The 20,668-nt window shown below is 35.9% G+C and overlaps 2 protein-coding genes across 4 annotated transcripts in view; both read left to right on the top strand.

Annotated features, from left to right (window-relative positions):
* Positions 1 to 664, top strand: part of LOC106069649 (uncharacterized) — a 44,938-nt gene extending 44,274 nt beyond the window's left edge. For both annotated transcript variants that reach the window (XM_056004719.1, XM_056004718.1), the window contains exon 19: positions 1 to 664. This exon is cut by the window's left edge and continues 652 nt beyond it. The gene's annotated coding sequence lies outside the window, so the exon portion shown is untranslated.
* A 4,630-nt stretch (positions 665 to 5,294) lies between these two features.
* The window catches only part of LOC106065335 (contactin-like), a 57,646-nt gene continuing 42,272 nt past the window's right edge, over positions 5,295 to 20,668 (top strand). Inside the window, exons 1-3 of one of the 2 annotated variants that reach the window (XM_056005007.1) lie at positions 5,295 to 5,824; positions 17,082 to 17,176; positions 19,245 to 19,330. In XM_056005007.1, coding sequence (XP_055860982.1) covers positions 5,749 to 5,824; positions 17,082 to 17,176; positions 19,245 to 19,330 — 257 coding nt within the window. In that variant the 5' untranslated portion in view covers positions 5,295 to 5,748. Of the gene's footprint in view, positions 5,825 to 17,081; positions 17,177 to 19,244; positions 19,331 to 19,652; positions 19,686 to 20,668 lie in introns of those variants that run through there. The other variant, XM_056005008.1, reaches the window with a different exon arrangement.

Here is a 20,668-nt window from a genome sequence, read left to right as displayed (position 1 = left end):
CAGGCCTAGTGAATTTTTAACCAATCACAAGGAATGCCTGGTGCAGCCATTTTGACAAAGCTTATTTAAACTCTGTCTGTCTGGCAAAAAGTTTGAACACGTTATTTCTCCCAATCATATTTTTTTTTCAGATCAAGTTGAAACTTTGGAAAATTATTCATTGCCAAACACTACTCGTGAATATTTTTTTTTAAATCCAATTAGTCAGTTAATTACTGGTTACAATTAAGTCTTTTGACTAGGGAAATTAATTATTCAGTGTTATGACTAAATATTTGAGGATTCGCCCCTTTATATATTTTTTTTCTCCCACCCCCATTGGATCAAATAGAAACTTTAAACAATAATCTTCTGTACTTAACAAAACGTGCATCGATTTAAACAATTAACCACTTAGTCAATTATAAATGGTATTTGTTTGCTTGTTTGATATCGAAAAAAGGGAGATAACTTCAAAACTATTGAGAGATATACATAGATAAGCATTTTAGAAAAAAGATATTTCTTTTTTTTTTTTTTAACTTATGTCCACGAGGAAACACTTTCTCTAATTTTTACTTTTGTCTGCTCAAAATGTCTGTCGGTAATGAAATAAATTTCAATAAAGCACCGTCATTGATTAAGAATTTTATACTTAAGGTAAATAAATATTTGTACAAAATTGCTTGACATTCTTTATCTCTGTTTAGTGTATATATGTTTATAAACTAGTTATTTCTTCTATTTACTGCCTCGGTGGCCGCCTCTGTGTATCTCTTCTTAAACCTCTGTCTCTTATTGTATCACAGCGGTTGTCAACCTTTTATGCTCGGCGACCCCTTTTTACAATCTCCCACTCTGCCGCGACCCCCCCACCCACCCACCCCGGCACACACACACCTATAGAAGAATGGACAAAAACAATCCATTTTTTCGATGGTCTTTGGCGACCCCTAGCAAATTATCAATCGATCCCCAAGGGGGGTCGCGACCCACAGGTTGAGAACCCCTGGTATAAGTGATGATAAATTGTGATGAACAACTTTATGCATACAATTTTGACTTCATAACAAAATTAATTTTTTTTTTTAAACTAACATACAAATTTTAAGGGGCTCAATGAATGGGCTCAATTAACCATTAGGGGCCCACAGCCTTTGGAGTAGCAACAATGGCACAAAGGGATTCATTGCACTTGGGCTCATGACTCTTGACTAGTTGGGGCCCACGTGAGAACTTACGGATGACACTAAAAGTCCTGCTGTTCACGAATTAACATTTCGACACAGCTGCTAATTATTCAATTTTCTCAAAGCTCAATTTGTTTCTTTTTTTTTCTGTATTTAAAATGTGATGACTTGAGTTTTTAGTATATACTAATGTACTCGAAATGAATAATAAAACTGTCACAACAGTTGTGATTCCAAAACTTTGCATCCAAACAAATGAAGTAGATACCTTGAGATAGTGTAAAACACTCAGTTCAAACCAACGAAGTAGATACTTTGAGATAGTGTAAAACACTCAGTTAGGACAACAGAGTACTCGGAAGTCTTCATCACATTGTTTTGTCTTCAGTATTGTTTAAAAACAATGTTAATGTCATCATAAGAACAGAATAAAAAAAAAGAAGATGAAAATTTAAAAAATATCATGAAATATTTAGCAAGGAAACCAAACACCAGAGTATGTGACATATGTACCGCTAAAATTGAAATGTTTGTTCTGAATAGCGAAACCAAATTGGGGAGCAGGTTTATAACAAATATGTAGAAGATCGAAAGATGACCAAATTAATCATGGAATATTGTCTTTCTCTGACCAATGCTTAGTATTTGGTTCATAGTTCTTAAAGAAAGTTAACACCATTATATTTTTACCAATACATAATCACGGAATAATGTCTTTCGGAGATCAATACCTGTGAATTATGTGTGGTCGGAACGATGTCGCCCACACAGCGGTTCCCCCCACCCTCCCCACACAGCTGATCTATCCAAAGGTATATGTGTATATGTATGTGGAACTCTGACTAATGTTTAGTATTTGGTTTATAGTTCTTAAAGAAAGCTATCACCATTATATTTATACACAAATCTCTAGCCCGGTTTTAATTAAAAATTGTTATGATATTGAAATTTGACAGGAAAACAAAGCCCCACAGATTCAAAACGAGATAACAGACCTGTTGGGCAATGCAGTGCTGGCAAATATACCGAGGTCCAAACCGCACAATTTTTCTGAGAGCACTCAAGACATATTTAAAGTTGATCAAATTAGCATTTTTTTTAAACTTTTGCGATCTCCGATGACGGAATACCCCCCCCCCCCCAAAAAAAAAAAAAAAGTTTTTGTGAGAGCCAGACGTCTGCAGATTGGCGGAACAAATGCTCCAAGTAATGAATAATCCCCATTTATCCTTAAATAAATTGTGAGGCTAAAGCTATGATAGTACCTCCAATTAAAGTGGATAGTAGGGCCACAATAGTCTATGATTATTGCTTCACCAAAAGAAGCCGCTTGCGCATTATGTTCACTGTGCTAATCATGACTTAAAATTGGTCTTCAATGATTCCGTCAGCTGTGTTCAAGACGTAGCAGATTTCTAGGACTTGGTGTTTTTGGCTCATAGCATCTCAAGATGGGCGCGTATTGAATCCAATAGGAAGAGCCTTTGCCCACAAGGTGGTCATCAATGAATGATTCGGATATTTTGATGTACTAAAACTGTTAACACAAATTACTTTGTGTTTCTCAAAGGAAATAGAACGCCTGGAAGCTGCAGCACTTAGAGGAAAATTAGAATTATTCGATAACATTGACCTACTTATTGTCGAGTACTAAATTGTAAGCGCAGTCAGCGTTGAGTTGAACATGTTGAAAAAAATGAGGAGCAAGATCTACATAAAACAGAAAGTATTGGAATGTCTTTTGGTTAATATACCCATACATTCAGATTACTCAATGGTCTCTCACACTATTCTTAGGGGAGGGGGCCCACCAAGATATTCTTGTACCCGGGCCCACGGATACCTTGCTACGCCACTGAATAATAAACAGATATTTATTCTCCCATTTATATTAGTCTAAACTGAAAGAGAAAAAATAACATATCTACTAAAATGTTCATTTGTTATTTGCAATTAAGTAGTGCACTTTTAGGTTAATCTCATCAATTAAATTTTTTTTAAAAAAAGGTATCGTACTAATATCACATTGTCAATAAAATGTTGGTTTGGAATTAGAGTCTCCTCCTCAATTTTCCTTCCTTAAAGAAATCGAGAGACTGTACAACATTTGAAGTGACAGCGACATCAAGAGTTGTGCTTATCAAAACAGAAAACACCATTTTGTAAAATCACAAAATTTATAGACAAGACTAAAAATAAAGGTAGCAATAATGTATACAGAACCAGAGTAAAACTTACAAAAAAAAAAAGAAATGAAATAATAAAATACTTAGAAAGAAACATAAACATAGGCACATTTCTTATTCCAAATAATAGGATTAATTTGCGCAAGTACTACTTTGATTAATTATTTCTACCCTAATTTATCTATTAGCACATATACAGAGTACCATGATGAGCACCTGCTTGTAGCTGTTCTAGAAGACTGAAAGAAACATAGACTTAAACCACTGTCTCTTCATCGTTGTGTGTAACATCGGTGAAACAATAGCACCGCCTAAGGGTGTAGGGCTACAACACAATTACTGGAAAAGTGTTAGGTTAGTTTTACACTTGTTGTTACCGGTCATGGGTTTGTGGTGTCTTGCGGCTGGTAGACAACTAAACCGTTGTATGTGTAATGTTTCTTAACTAATAAAACTTCAAATAACTTGAATAACTTCTTTTTTTTTAACAAACTAAATAGCATTTTATAATATAAACAAAATCAAGTGAATGTGAAATCAAATAAATGAAATAGATATAGTAGATTTTAGTAATACTATTCTGTAACAAAATCTAACTCACTACAATAACACAACCTTTCAGTCTCACGTTCTGGAGTTATCTGGAGTCGTCTGTCGTGTGAACGTTACATTACAATGAGTGCCCGCCCATTGTGGAGTGGTCAGTCATGATTTGGCTGACTACCTCGCAAAAACCGCGGTCCAGACGGCACTCGTGAATGATGAACCGTGCACTTACCAAAGTTTACGATTCCTGGTCGACAAGCGTTTGTTGGCGCTTTGGTACGTTGGCTGGAATTCTTCGGATAACGGCTGTGAGCTCCACAGGGCAAGGAGTAGACCGGACAGAAAGGATACGTGGTGGCAACTTAATCGTGTGGAACTGGTCGTCCTAACCCAGTTCCGAGTCGGTCACTGTCCAATTGGTGTTTACTTCGGAAAACTACGACACACGGTGTCGCCACTGCATAGAGGACGATGAGACAATAGAACACATTCTTTACGAATGCATAGTTCTGCACGAAAGACGATTGGGACAAGGATTTAATAGAGAGAAAACTGGTACATGTCAGACATTAGGACTGTCCTTGTAAAGGGACAAGGTGACCTTAAGACTCACTGCTCGCTTCCGCTCACGTGCTCTAAGGGAGTAATTCTCAGCATGGTTCGATTACGGGGTTTCTGATTCAGAGTCGTCTGTCCTAACTGATACCAAGTGACGACAACGCCACCTATGTTGCATCATTCATAACCAATCACTAACCTCTTCCCACCGTCACCATAGAAACACACACACACATTTCCCTTATCTAATCTTTAAAAATTCAGACGTTACTTCAAAAAAGAAGATGATTCCATAACAACACTGTAAGATCTGTTCAGGATCTCTTATTAGATGGCAAGGTCCAGTCATGACATTCCGTGGGCACCTTTAATAAGATAATCTAAAGTCGTTTACGGACCTTACTGTCATTAAAAGGGGCCCATATACTGTGCCGGCCCATCGGCCCATGTGGTGCAGGCCCACCGGGCATTTACCTGAACACTGATATAGCCAGTCCGACGGCCCCTCATTTCGGATTAGAGATTAAGATTGAAATTCTGCAATGAATACCATAAATAAATGGTCCTGATAATGAATTTGTCGAACTGATTGTAAACCGTGAATATGTGTACATATTTGCATGTGTAGCTATTGTTTTCTCTCATTTAAAAAACAATGAAAGTTCGATTTTTTTCTACCATGTTTTCTATTCTAAATATAAAACACACATGTTTTATTGTCGTTTGGTAGGAGCGACCACCATTCAGCTGGTTATCTCCCAGGAAATACCTTCCTCACATTGATAAGCTCGTTACGAAAGGCAGATTTATTGAGGGTATCATCTGGGGCAGTCGTCTGGTGACAGCCTCGCCCCCTTGCTCAAGTAGTGCCACACTCAACTTGTCTCAATAAACTAACTAGACTGTAATTGGGCTAAAACATTCACTCAGAAACAGGACCAAAATGAGCTAGACAAAATAATGTGCATATATACTACATTCCAACACAAACATTTTATTGTTATGTACTGTTTTTAATTTTAAAATGTCCTCTAAAAGAGCTAATATCTTTAAAGGAAATTAATAGTTTTAATTAATCATCTTGAGCTGAAGAATAAAGAAAGAAATTATTTAGTGCTAACAATAGTAGTTACACGCTGTTTGGAGCACGCGAAAACACAAGTCCATAGTCAGTCGATGGCCAATGGTCGCAATATCTTTGGTACTTTTAAGTTTTCCTAATTCACAAAATGGATACCTGCAATTACACTTTAAGGATACATTCGAGCATCCAATTTCGTATCCAATAAATGAAAATGTGGATTAGATGCAGATTTGTGTTTCAGTTTCTCCTAGTTCAAGTTGTGATCTGTCAAATTCAATATGGTAAGTACTATACACTACCAATGGACATCTAGCTAATACTGAGAATATGGTCAGATATGGGAGATTATAATATAAAAGCTAATTCCTATGTTATTGAGATATATAGTGTTTGTGCGAATTTGTGTTGCAATGATATTTAGTTCAGTTTTTTTTTACATTTCACGGAACTCGTCTGGGGATGAATTCGGAGATATTTGTAATTGTCTATCTAATCTTATCTTATACATTACAGACGTTACTTCAAAAGAGAGGATAAATACGTCAATCTAATCTAACATGTTAATCAAGAGTTGATCTCTGCTAAATTGTTGATTTCCCTGACTGATTAAGGCAACCCATTCCAATGCTATTGGGGAAGAAAGACACTTGTATGAATTGGGAATAAGAAATGTACCTTTCTCTTTGTGTCTTTCTTAGTATTTTTATTAGGTCTTGTTTTTCTATTTGTAAATTATGGTTCAGTGTTTTATGTATTATGTAATAATAATAATAATAATAATAATAATAATCTTTATTATCCATAGGGAAATTTGTCTTAAAATTTGTGCATTACCCAAAAAAAAAACAAAAAAACATTAGAACTATAGAAAACTAAAAAATCACATTCACTCCAAACAAATTCACAATTTAATTGCCGGAAGGTTATATCAGAAGTTTGTATTTAATGATTTGATTACAAGGGGAACAACAGAGTTCCTATGTCATTGTTATTGCTATCGGTGTCTTGTATCTCTTTTGTGATGGTAAAAATTTTAAAATCCTGACTCAAAGGGTGATTTTGTATTTCTAGAATCTTTTTAGCTTTTTTTTTTATGAATGTAGATAAATGTATTGTTTATGTATTATAGCTTTTTTAATTTTTATTTTTCTGTCCTGAAGTGTCTCTAAATTTAGTGATTTTACTAATGGTGTTACTCTAATCCAGTGATTCCCAAAGTGGTCTATATAGTCCCCCAGGGGTCTACGAAGACTTCCAAGGGGTCTGCGAAAGTGAGAAAATAAATTGGGGGACTATGAGATGTCCATGGGGGTCTATGAGATGTCCATGTGGGTCTACGATAATGAATTTCATTTCATTTGTGACTTTAATTTTCACTCCCATTAATCATGATTAATGCAATTATTTCCTACACTAATATGTAAATGTACCTTTAATCCTTTAAATATTTATACTGCTATTCAAGTGAAAAATAAAGATAAAGTTCAGAATACACCCACAAAATCTCTCTTCGACATCATATAGAGAAGATGATGCGTTTGTGAGCGTCTTACAATATCTCGGAAAACACTAAAGGTAAAACATTGATTTTACCTGCCCTTGAAGTAGTTTTAAAAACTTGTATTACACACAAACCTACATCTGATATTATGAATTTTTTAAAGCAGCAATACAGTTCAAGGGCATATCGGTGGTATAAATTATAACATTAAAAGCTTCTTATGTAATTCTTTGCAAACGACATATACAGTTTGGGATCAACGGTCAAGGAGGCTCTGACAGGATGTAGAGTTGTTTGCTACAAACTGCCTAAGGGTTGCTGACTCCTTATTTTTCCTCAGGGTTGACTCACAAAATCTTTCCATGTTTGGGTATAGCTGCAAGGCAGCAGAGGTTTGAATTCAGTTCTCCTTCTGCTAGGTGGGTAGAAAGCGCCCGCCTTTCCAAAGCTTACTGGTTTTGGCGCCAGTTACTCATCTTTGCCCCTTCTCCTGTTAGTGAAAACAGTTATGCGGACCCAATATTTGAGCCACACATGAAAGATCAAGAAATACAAGAGAACCTGCTCTTTGTGAAAACGTTTACAAGAATCCCTAAAGCAAATTACTAAATTAATATTTAATGTTTCATAGAACAACAAATTCCTATATGAAACATAATATCCGTAGCAACGGATGATGAGCATACAAAAAAAAAACAAACATTTCCTGTGTTTTTGATTCCAGAAATATATATTTTGTTATTTTAATTGGTTTAAATTTAAATTTTATCCATCTGTATAACTTCAAATGTAGCTTTAAATTGCATTTTCACTCTTAGACTCAATACAGTTAGACATTAGTTTTTAAAAAATGATATATTTGCAATGATGCAACACAAGTTAAGCAGGGGGTCTACGGAAAATTAGAAACCATGGCAAGGGGTCTACGAGATAAAAAAGTTTTGGAACCACTGTCTAATTAAATGTGAATATTCGTTTGTTATGAATCTTACTGCTCTATGGTACGTTTGTTCTAGTTCTTTTATGTTTTCTTGAGTTGAGGGGCTCCCAAACAGAAGATGCTTAATCTAATATTGGTCTAACCAAGGTTAATTAGCTTTCTAGTTTTGTTTTCGTTTGATTTGCAGAAAATTCTTTAAATAAACCCACATTTATTTATTAAATAAACCCAAATGTTTTGTTTGATTTTTTAATAATCTCATCAATTTAAGGATTCCATGTTGACTCTGGAGTTTTTCACTTCATTTTTAATCGGAAGAATTTTTAGTCTTTGCAACTGGTTGACCATGTATAAATAATTAAGTTTTTTATTGTAATTGTGAAGCATGGGATCATTAAAAAAAAATTATTAATTAGAGTCACGTTAAAGCAGGTTTCATTGCTGTCCTAAAAATTGTTGGATAGGTCAAAATCATATTTCTGTCACATAAAGCAGCAAACAAAAGCAAGAAAGTGAGTTGTGGGTATTCCTTACTGACGACTTTAAGGAGTTTACCGTTGTGTTATTTGACGCTAAGCGATACATAGAGACATCTTATTCTAGTTTGTGGTTTTATTATGTTATGGACGTAAGTTTGAATAAAAAGAGCATTAAATGGAATGTTAATTGATTTTTTTTTTATTAGTGTACCATTTAATAATTTTATTGATTCGTAAACAAGGAGTTACAGAATTTTAAAAAAAAATTAATAAAATGATATTTTTAATGAAAACAAAAAGATGTATGTGTCACGAGTCGAGTCTGTGACCTATTTCGACCAGTTTCTAGAAGCGAGGTCAAACCAGTGCAAGTGTCCAGCGTAAACAAGTTAATTTTAGATATCCAATTAAAGAAAGAGGTTAAGAAAAAAAATAGCATACGTCAGTTTCTGGAAGGTCAAAGTTACTAAAATAATTAGGGGAGAAGTTTCCATGATTCTGGAACGTACGATTAAAGAAAGTATAAAATAGGGGAAAGTCAGATAGACGGGGTCCTCGCATAGTTATCGCTTAAGTCCTCTCTTAGTAAAGGTTTAAGTTAAGTTTGTGATATTAGCGGGTCCATTTAATTAAAGTTTTATTAGTTGAAGTAATATTATCTGAAGTTATATTACTTGAAGTTGAAGTTATACAAAGTGAAGTTTCATGTATCTTTAAGTTTTATTTAAGAAGTATGAAGTCAAGTTGTTGTTAAATTGAGAAGTTAATTTTATGTGAAAGTTGAAGAAGTATTATTAAAGAAGTTTTGAAGAAAATACAGAGAGATGTTTCTTCACTTCATTGAGTTATCAAGTTTGATAATATAATCCCCGGCAAGTGTGATCGTCACAGTATGTACAACAATGAAACGGATCGCTCGCATGAGTGGAAAGGTTAACCATTGCTCTAAAACTTTCATAACTGCAAAATATTTTGAAATCGAATGTAAAATAGATTTTCTTGTTTATTACATCTAATTTTTTTTTAGTAGCTCAAAAAGGTTTTACATCGTCAAGAACAAAGGAAAAAATGTCATGGTCTCTCACGTATAGTGGAGACGCGGTGGCTGAGCGGTAAAGCGCTTGCCTTCTGAACCGGGGACCGGGGTTCGAATCCTGGTGAAGACCGGGATTTTTAATTTCGGGATCCTCAGTCCAATGGGTACCTGACATTAGTTAGGGAAAAGTAAGGGCGGTTGGTCGTTGTGCTGGCCACATGACACCCTTGTTAACCGTATTTCATCTGAAACAGATGACATTTACATCATCTGCCCTATAGACCACAAGGTCTGAAAGGGGAACTTTTTTTACACGTATAGTAATATTCTACCTCAGATATTGTTAATTGGTTGTATTTTTTTTTTTTGTAAAGGAAACCTCAGAATTTGCGCTATTCAATTTTAGCTTTATCATCATAGGAATCCTTGGGCCTTGGGCCTCTTTTCTTTGCCTCTTTTTTTTGGGCTCTATGTGCCTCTTTTATGGGTCATCTCGCCTCTTTTGTGGGCTTTTTTAAATATTTTTTTTTATTTGTAAGTTCTCATAATTCACAAGTATTAAATCATAAACAATTGAAAAGTGATTAACCTAATAATATAATAAAGTAATAGAAATATTATTTAATATCAAAGACATACTACCTAACCATCCTAACCATTGAACCCACTAAAGACAGAAAAATGATATAAGTATCCTCTACTCCAGAACAATCAACACAATATCAGATATCCCTGACCACCAACACCCCATTTCTGGAAAACTACCTGAGCATTGTACAGGTACATGAAAGTCAAACTGGATAATTCTCTACCCTAATTGTTAATTGCACATTTAAATATGCCAAAATCTCTCCTAGGATAATTAAGCAAATGTGATTCACCTATATTTATACAAAGTTTGCAATCGTCACTATTCTGGTTTAATTGTTTAAACATTTTACTTCAAAAATGCTAGTGTTTTAATGAAATAAAAGGGTCATGTAGTAGAATTACAGACCTCGTATATTCCAGCCGTCTTTAAAGATTAAGCAAGACATTTATGCATCATGACCAAGTTACATTTAGTAGGTCTACGGATGTGATCAACGCAAAAACAAATAAGCAACTATATATTATATACACAAATATTTGTAACTTTCTGAATGGTCTCCCTGCGTTTCAAATAAGTACAGATAAAATAGGATTGAATTACATAGTTTCATTTCAATCAGCAATTATTTGCACACATCAACTCCGAACGATAAGCAATACATTCTTAAACAAAAGACAATGTCTCCTATTTACAGATTATATTGATTATTTTGGTCTTAATATATAACAAATGTTAGATTGTTTACTCTGCCCCATTACACCCCTTCCACACACACACCCTTGAAAAAAATCCCTGGTCAAACGAATGTATAAGTCTAGTAGATTTTATTAATTCTAATGCTAGGCCTACAGATCCATACTTACAAGACGCTGTGAATAATGTTACTGGACGTCAACTAATAAGGCAACATGCTGACCATTTCCGACTACCCAATCGGTTCAAGATAAAGATTGTCTTGTCCTTTAGCCAAATTGAAAACATTTTTACGTTATACTTTGAAATAATATGTAGGTCTCGCTAGAGTTTTCCCACTGTGGCTAAATAGCTAGCAATTCTTTTCCCAAAGATATACATCAACTGTCAGATTTATGGGATACTCGTTTAGAGGCTTTTTCGAGAACCATGTCCACCCACACAAGTTTTGCCCCATGAAGTGTCTGGGCCTCGTGTGTTTCCGATTAGTCTTTTCATTGGTGTCAATACTTCATCCGCTCTTGAACCAGTTGCCCAGATGTTGCGGCCTGTCCAATTGAACATGGTGGCCGCTCAACAGCAAAATGAGCAGTCTCAATGAAAGAATCCAAAACTAGCGTGACCATGCTGAGGAACACTTCATGGATGACATCCCGAGTAAGGCGAGACCTTTGGCAGAGAATGTAGGTTTTGATTTGGTGCTTCCAAAGATTTGCAGTCGACTAACATACTGAGCAAACATCGTATTTTAATTAGTTAGTTTCTTCATTAACGTCTCGCTTATGGAGCAATAGTAATGCTCAGTTCAACCTTGTTTTGTCTGCATCCTAAAACGACACAAAAGTTGGAACTTAAAGAATTTAGAAGACTTCTTGCTGTCAGCAACGCAATGTATCGTTTAAAACATTTGGAATACGAGACAATTTACTGGTTCATGCCTGTCTACCACAATCACAAGTGGCAGATGTCGCTACGTTGGACACTGCTAACTTTTTAAAACATTGTGATTTTTTTCCGGCTGTTAAAGAAACAATTCTAATCATTCTATTTTTATTGCGTGTAGCATTGAACGATATTTCAGCCAGTACGACAAACCAAAACCTGGGTGCGGTCAACAGGGACTGATAAAAGACTCTCTTTGTACAGTACATGACAAGCGTTCAATGCCAGTTTGTCCATCAAGACTCTCAGCACTGCGCATGATAAGCGTTCATCGCCAATTCGCCCATCAAGACTCTCTTTAATATTACCCTTAACAAGAGAGTAGTTGCTACTACTAAGAGCCAAAAGGTGCAACTTGCAACCCTTTCGCCCCCCCCCCCCCCCCGGTTGCAAAAATTCTTGAGTTGATAAAGGCTTTTAAAAATACTTTTCATGAATTTAAAAATTATTGTTTGTTATTCGTGTGTTGTCAAAGACAATGAAAAATTTGGCAAACTTTCAACTTAATCCGAGGATAGCAAGTGTAGAAAAAGTGTCAAATGTCACGTGTTTATTCTGTTTGTTTGATTGGATGATATAAACTTGTGACGTATGCAGGATGTAGTGTTCCATTGTGCTCTTGCATTAAACAGGCTCCGATTGGAGGACGCGTCCGTCGCAAGGGGAATGCTTTGTTTTGGTCTGGTAACTTGAGAATGGACTCGTTTCAAAAGGTGTCCTTGATTTTCTTAATAGTGTCTTCCAGTTTTTGTGAATGAAGTTCTTTGTTTGGTTGACCTTTCTTGGTAAGGTTTGTCAAGGGCGATGTGAGAGTCGTGTAATTAGGTATGAAACATCGGTAGAAATTGCATAGTCCTAGTATACTCCTGATTTGTTTCTTTGTCTTAGGCACTTGAATGTCTAATATTCTCTTGATGATTTCATCTTGAGGTTTTAAAGAGTTGTAGCTGACTTTGTAACCTAAAAATGTGACTTCATTCATGGCTAGTTCCATTTTGCTGGGTTTGATAGTGAAGCCATGCTGTCTTAGTTCATGAAAGATTTCTTTGAGTCCTTGCAAATGTTCTTCCCAAGATTTGTGAAAGATACATATGTCGTCTATATATGAAACAGTATCTTTTTTTTGTCCGAATAGTCGATGTATTGCTCTGTTGAATGTACTACTTGCATTGACTAAATCAAATGGCATGTAGTTCAATTGGTAAAGTCCAAATGCAGAAGTGAAAGCTGTGTATGAACGAGCTATTTTTGTAAAATATTTTGCTTCAGCAAACTGTGTCATGAGATCTTCTGTATTCGGTATAGGGTAAGAGTCTAGGCAAGTGATCTTGTTGAGTTGTGAAGTCTACACACATTCTAGGTGTTGTAGCATTGTGTCGTTTCACAAGTACGATAGGTGCTGCGTAGGGCGAATTTGAATGTTCAACTATGCCTTGTTGTAGTAATTGGTTGATTTCTTTTTGTAGAAAGTCTCTAGAATGTATTGGAACTGGATATGGTCTTTGTTTTGTTGGTTTGTCGCTAGTCAAATTGATCTCATGTTCAATAACTGATGTTTTGCCTGGAACGTCGGTAAAAATGGATGAGTAATCCTTTAGTATCTCTGATACTTCTTGCTTTCTTTGACATGATAAATTGTTCAATTTTATGTCTTTCCATGATTCTGTTTGTGTTGATATCGGATTTGGGAATATGAGGTCTTGCGTATCATTTGAATCACTTTCTTGAAGAATAGTCAAACATTTAATTGTGTCTTGCACTGTTTCATTTTCTTGCATTTCTACATTATATTTATGTAACATATGGATATGATAGACTAAGGATTAATGCAGTGTTTCCCAAACTGGGGTACACGTACCCTCCAGTGATACGGGAAGACTTTGGAGAGGGTACGCGTTGCACCTCATTAATTATGCTGATTTTTTTAATACCCATTTATTATGTTCTGTTAATAAATTCAAGTATGGTGGGAGGCTAGGGGTACTCACATTACAAAAATTATCAATGGGGTACCATGGATCAATAGTTTGGGAAACAATAGATATAATGCAATGTACGTTGAGAAATGTCCGTTGAGAAGTTCTAGGGTATACTGCCAATAATGAGTGTATTAGCTACCAGATTAGATAATGTCATTATAATTGTTATATATTCTGGTTTAATGTCTTTTGAATATTTTACATTTGAAATGCAATGGTTATTTCAATATTTAAAAAAATACTTTATATCATCAACATTTTAATTTTGAACAAAAGCTATATTGAAATAAATAATCTACTAGGTAATTAGGACCGATTGGTATTATTTTTTTCTTTAGCTAATACATTAAGCAAGTCTTCAAAACATGTTTCTAAATAGGTATTTACAAATTTGGTTAGTTCCCCTAAGTTGAACATGCTCGGCATTGTTTTTGTTTTTTAGGTTGCAAGTCCACGCTAAGCAATTGTTTGTGTTGTTTTTTTTGTGCATATATATATTTTGTATTAGAAAATAAATTCGTCTTTGCATTTTATTTATACTTTACTAAGTACAAAATCAGTGTCAAATTAACTTTACGAGCCATCTACAGTAGATAGTAGCTTTCCAATAAAAAGCCGATAAACATTCAGATTTGCCTTTTAGATTTAAAATCGACTAGCAAAATATCGCTTTGGTTGTTTTTTTTCTTCTAAGAGGACGAGATAGATTTAGATCTATATGTCTATGCCAGTGACTATAAAAGTAAATTAAGTATTTGAACTTCTTGTTTTGGTTAAAATTCGGCTTATTACATTTGTATTAAATGAAAGCTGACAATGCCGGTATTTTTTTAAATCGCGAGTAGGATTGGCGTTTCCCATGTTGAATGACACCCCGAAATGACAATTTTGTCTATTTTAAGGAGATTTTAATAATTTCAGGTGATTTTCAAGACTTTTTCTTATATTTTTTTTTATTTTAGGAGAATTCCTGGAACCCTTTAATAATAAGTTAAAAGTTAATTTAATCATTTACACATAGAATTCGCATCGCGCGGGGCCTATGAAGGTGCGGGGCCCACTGCGGCCGCATAGGCTGCAGTGGCCTAAGACCGGCTCTGGTAATACTCTATTAATGGATGCCATCAACTAATAGGAAGACAATCACACGTTTAAATTTTTTATATTTTTGGGTGGGGGGAGGGGAGGAGTTACAAAATCCCTCATTGCTACACTCCTGCGGTTGCTATCGCTTTGATTTAGTTTTTATGTTAGGTTGCAATGCTAGGTTTATCTGGGTTTTTGTGTGTGTAGGTTTTGTTTTTTTATGAAGAAGAACAATGCTTGATTATTGTTTCTTTGATTCCTACTAGTATACTTGCTAACATTGTCGAATCAATGATACCAATACACTTGTGTGCTGTAGGGCTGGAAGCAGTGGATTACCAATTTAGTTTTTTTCTCCAGACCCCTATAAACAAGTGACATAAAAGAAAGTTTTTTAAAGACCATTACTCCTTTATAAAGCTGACAAACTTTTATAAGAGCAATTATCTTGCTTTAGATAACGAATGAAAAAGTTTCTGGTATATAAAATTCTAATGATAGGCCTATAGATCCAGGATTAGAAGACGGTACATAAAATGTTCCTTAACGCCTATTAATTTATATTTAATGTATATAACTCTTTAATGAATACATGTGGGAATACCCGCTGGTGTATGTGTGTTAAAGATCTAGATTGTTTAGACCTCAGGCCAAAATTAAATTATTTTTTATAAAACTTTCAAAAAATTATAACGGTGAGACCAGAGTTTTCCAAAAGTGGCCAATTAACTAGTAATTCTTTTCCCAAAGATATACATAAGCTGTCAAATTTCTAGGAAAATCGTTAGACCTCTTTTTGAGAACCGTGTACGCCCAGGATTTAGTTGTTGTTGTTTTTTTAGCGGCCCCCGAAAGGGGAAAAGACGCTATTAGTTTTGTGTGAAATGTCTGTCCGTCTGTCCGTCTGTCCGTCCGTCCCGTTTAGAACTCGTAAACTACAAAAGATATTGAAAATCCGACTTCTCAATATTTTAGACCATTCAAAGTTCTGCTGCAACGGCTACTTTTTTTTTTTCCTGAAAGCGAAAATTCAATTTTTTAAAATCAATTATGCAAGCAGTTTTTTAAAGAGAAAAAGCTAATTAGTATGTATTATACGTTAGACCTAATTTAAAACAAATAGTAATCTTATAAATTTCATTTTCGTGAAATTTTTTTATTATCTTAGCATAATTTTTTTTTTTTTTTTTTTTTTTTTTTTTTTTTTTTTTTGCGCATTCGAATATGTGATTGAGCCTTTTCAAAACGATTACTTTATTTATTCCGAACCGAGGGTCCCGGGTTCGAATCCTGGTGAACACTGGGATTTTGAACTTCTGAGTCTACCCAGCTCTAATGGGTACCTGGCATTAGTTGGGGAAAAGTAAAGGCGGTTGGTCGTTGTGCTGGCTACATGACACCCTCGTTAACCGTAGGCCACAAAAACAGATGAACTTTACATCATCTGTCCTATAGACCACAAGGTCTAAAAGGGGAACTATTTAGGCCAGGTTCACATCTAACTTTATATTCACTTTCACCTATCCTTTGATCTGCGGGACCGTTGGGGCACTACACAATATCTGTTATCCTTCTTTCTCCATTCTTATCTCTCATTTGTCTTTGATATAATTTCATTTGGATGTTCTTTCTGAAAATATTGAAGCCTACCTGGGTGGACCACTGGTCGTGCGGTTTGCGCGATGGACTGTCGTTCGGATTTATCGACGGTCGAAGGTTCAAACCCTGCCTGCTCCCATCCCCCGTCCTTTGAAGGATTATCCAAATTATGTAAAACATTTTACTTCAAGGGCCGATTTTGAGTTTGTGTTTCCACACAAACTGTCTTTTGTAACCTTGTTTGTTTTGACCCGATGAAGATTTTGCATGAGAAACAGAGATTGAAATAACCATGTTTAATGTACCAATGGAATTTTCTTCTTTTTACAAGGCTTATATATCAACTCACTTTATCTATCTATCTGTCTGTCTGGTAAAAGTTTCAAGATTCTCCTATTTCCCATTCTCAGATCTCAGATCAAGTTAAAACTTTGCACATTTTTTGTTCATTGTACCTGACAATACAGGAATCAATTTAAAAAATAACCAATTAGTTAATTAATTATTGGTGCTTTTTTATATCGAAAAAAAAAGGAATAAATTTACCACTTAGTTAATCAATCATTACTAACTAATATATTATGTTTTTTTATAGCAATTTGGGATAAATGGCAGTAATCAGCGGTTCTTTCCCTTAGATAAGCTTTGTTTTTTTTATGTATTTTTCTATTGCTTGTTTTTCTTTGACTAGATTGCCCGACGGGGTGGGTGGAGCAGGGTAGCACCTGCTACAACTTTCATTACTACCCTAGCAGAAGTTACAGCGAAGCTTCTATAGCCTGCCAGGTAAGTTATACCTTGGGATGAACCTCATATTGTCCATCAGTGTCAGGAGCCGCCCTAGCCCCAAGCTTACACTAGGGACCGAGTGTGTAGACCTTCATAAACTCTTTCGGGCGTAGCTACTGACAAGTGTATAGTTCTACTTGGGTACTGACTTAGTACTGAGAGTGAGGTGAAGACTATGCATGCATGAAGAACAACTAACTCTAAAGACCCACTGACAAAGTCAAATGGTTGCAGGCGGAGATTTATTGTAAAAAAAAAATGTTTCCCTTTCAGACCTTGCGATCTATTTGGCTAATGATGTTAAGATCATCTGTTTCTTTGGCCAATGGTTAACAAGCAGGGTGTCACGTGGCACCACCTTTACTTTCCCTAACTAAAGTCAGGTACCCATTAGAGCTGGGTGGACTCATGGGCTCCCCAAAAAATCCCGAAATTGAAAATCCCAATCTTCACCGAGATTTGAAACTCGGAAGCCAAGCAGTTAACCACTCGGCCTCCTCGTCTCCAGGTTATCCATTAAATTTGATCTATTTCTATTTCTAAATTATCCCAAATTTCAAGTCTCAGTCTTCACCGAGATTCGAACACAGACCCCAGGTTCAAATGCCATGAGCTCAACCACTAAGCCACCGCGCCCCAAGATTTATTGCATAAATACTATAAAATAATATCAAGTGGTATATAGACTCATCCAGCTGAATCCTTGCTGGATATAATGAATAAGACTCAGCCAATAAGTATGATCGCACAGTAAATCAATATACGAACCAAGAATAGTCATCAAGTTATATATACACAAGATCTGACTCGAAGTCTACCCGCTTGTCAGTGCTCTACCGAGACCAAACGTTACAGATGGCCTAACCAATTATCTGCAACATCACCACCTGTGGACAGTTTTAGACCAATAGCTTGTTGCCACGTCACAGGTGACGTTGCAGATCAGTTTTGAGGCCTTCTAGAACGAATGGTATTGACTCAACCAAGACTAGCAACAATTTAACAAACCTTCCCGTCATCCTCCTTACTTAGAAGTATGTTTTCGTGACCTTTCAACTTATGAGTGCTCACCTGCCGTCCATCCCCATGGCACTGCAGCCCAGTTTCAACTTATGAGTGCTCACCTGCCGTCCATCCCCATGGCACTGCAGCCCAGTCTCAACTTATGAGTGCTCACCTTCCGTCCATCCCCATGGCACTGCAGCCCAGTTTCAACTTATGAGTGCTCACCTTCCGTCCATCCCCATGGCACTGCAGCCCAGTTTCAACTTATGAGTGCTCATCTTCCGTCCATCCCCATGGCACTGCAGCCCAATTTCAACTTATTGCTCACCTTCCGTCCATGCCAATGGCATTGCAGCCCAGTTGAGGACCCTGGCCTGATCTAGCACATCTCTCCATTCTGATCTATCTTGAGCTTTACGTCTCCATGCCCGGACTCAGAGGCAGCCTTAGCAGAGCACGGGGCCTTGGGCGAGTTTCATATGCGGGGCCTTGAGCCTATATATACCGTACCATGTCTAATTATCACGCTAACTTGCTCGTCCGTCTCTAACGCTGTAGGATTATTTTGCTACTAAACATTATACTTTACGTAGGTACTGTACTATAGGCCTTTCACTAATAACATACTGTATTGTAATTGTCCTGCATGAAAGATTTCGTCTTTTAAGGTTAATAAAAGTAACTAAAGATACAGAAAAATTTGCGTGAAAAATCAACAAACTAGATAATAATAATTTCTGCTAAGCTGGAGTCAGAAAGTAATTAGTGATTATTAATTAGGTAGAACTAGAACACTTGCTTAGACGGTCACAGACGGATTCAGTCACGGGACTTTCCAGGTTTGTCGCTTTGCACTAATAATATGATGTATTTTCTCTCCCGATGTGCGGTCCGAACACCGAAGCCATATTAATGTTCTGTAAGAACAAGATGTGCGATAAGAGCTACAGTTGTCCATTGACGTTCGCAGATCCGACTTTCACGGAAGGACTATTCCAAATAAATAATTTTTGTTGTTTTTTGGTGGAAACTTGATAACTTTTGTTTGTTTCCCCACCAGGTTGATGGAGCGTACCTACTGAGTATCAACAACCCAACAGAGTTTGGCTTCATTTCTGATTGGTTAACTCAACATGATCAGAACAGGTAAAAAGTCCACTTCATTTCTGATTGGTTAACTCAACATGACCAGAACAGGTAAAAAGTCCACTTCATTTCGGATTGGTTAACTCAACATGACCAGAACAGGTAAAAAGTCCACTTCATTTCTGATTATTTAACTCAACATGACCAGAACAGGTAAATGTCCACTTCATTTCTGATTGGTTAACTCAACATGACCAGAACAGTTAAAATGTCCACTTCATTTCTGATTGGTTAACTCAACATGATCAGAACAGGTAAATGTACACTTCATTTCTGATTGGTTAACTCAACATGACCAGAACAGTTAAAATGTCCACTTCATTTCTGATTGGTTAACTCAACATGATCAGAACAGGTAAATGTACACTTCATTTCTGATTGGTTAACTCAACATGACCAGAACAGGTAAATGTACACTTCATTTCTGATTGGTTAACTCAACATGACCAGAACAGGTAAAACGTTCACTTCATTTCTGATTGGTTAACTCAACATGACCAGAACAGGTAAAACGTCTACTGTCAGGACCCTCACTTTATTTTCTTTGTCATGTTGTTGATTTTATATACAAATTGTCGTCTGCAACTTTTTCTTACTATAATATTGAAGGTCTGTGTGTGTCGCGGGGCGGCCATAGATAATTGAAAACCCTTGGCAAAGTGAATTTGGTGGCCCCAAATTAAATAGAAAATAAAAAATAAACAGTGACAATAATAACGCAATTTATTTCAAACCTAGTGTACACAGACAATAACATTGGGGCCACGTTTCGCTATTTCTTCTCTAAAAATAAATTCCTTAGAGTCCTATTAGATAATTGGAGGCCCTAGGCAGATTTCTAGTTTTCCTATGCGTAAGGCCCGCCCTGGTGGTGGTGTATTGTTCGCCAATTTATTTTTTGCGTTGTTAATGTTGATCCTGTTGATGCTGTTGATAGTACCATTTTTATAAAGCTCTGTCTTGTACAAAGTGTGTACACGTTATGGCTCCCACTTTCCATTCTCGGATCTAGTTCAAACTTTGTACAACTATTCATTGTTCCCAATAAAATACGAATCCATATAAAAAATATAATTAGTTAATTGAATAACAACAGTTAATTTATTTTCTTTGAGATCGTAAAAAAGGGAACAAATCCTACATTAAAATAATGTCTGTAAATGTGAAATTATTCCCCTTACATTTCACCCCCCCCCACCCCACCTTTTCCTATTTTACACTCTAATTATTGCTGTACATTTGTTTGTAGTGACTGTTTTAATGAATGATCATACTTCGATGTTTCGGCGTTTGTTTGTTGTATTTTTGTTTAGTTTGACGTTCTAAACTTTGTTCTAT

This window comes from Biomphalaria glabrata, chromosome 11 (assembly GCF_947242115.1).
Source record: "Biomphalaria glabrata chromosome 11, xgBioGlab47.1, whole genome shotgun sequence".
NCBI lineage: Eukaryota > Metazoa > Mollusca > Gastropoda > Planorbidae > Biomphalaria > Biomphalaria glabrata.
The sequence above is the reverse complement of the archived record's forward strand: the minus strand, read 5'-3'. Positions and strand labels throughout refer to the sequence as shown.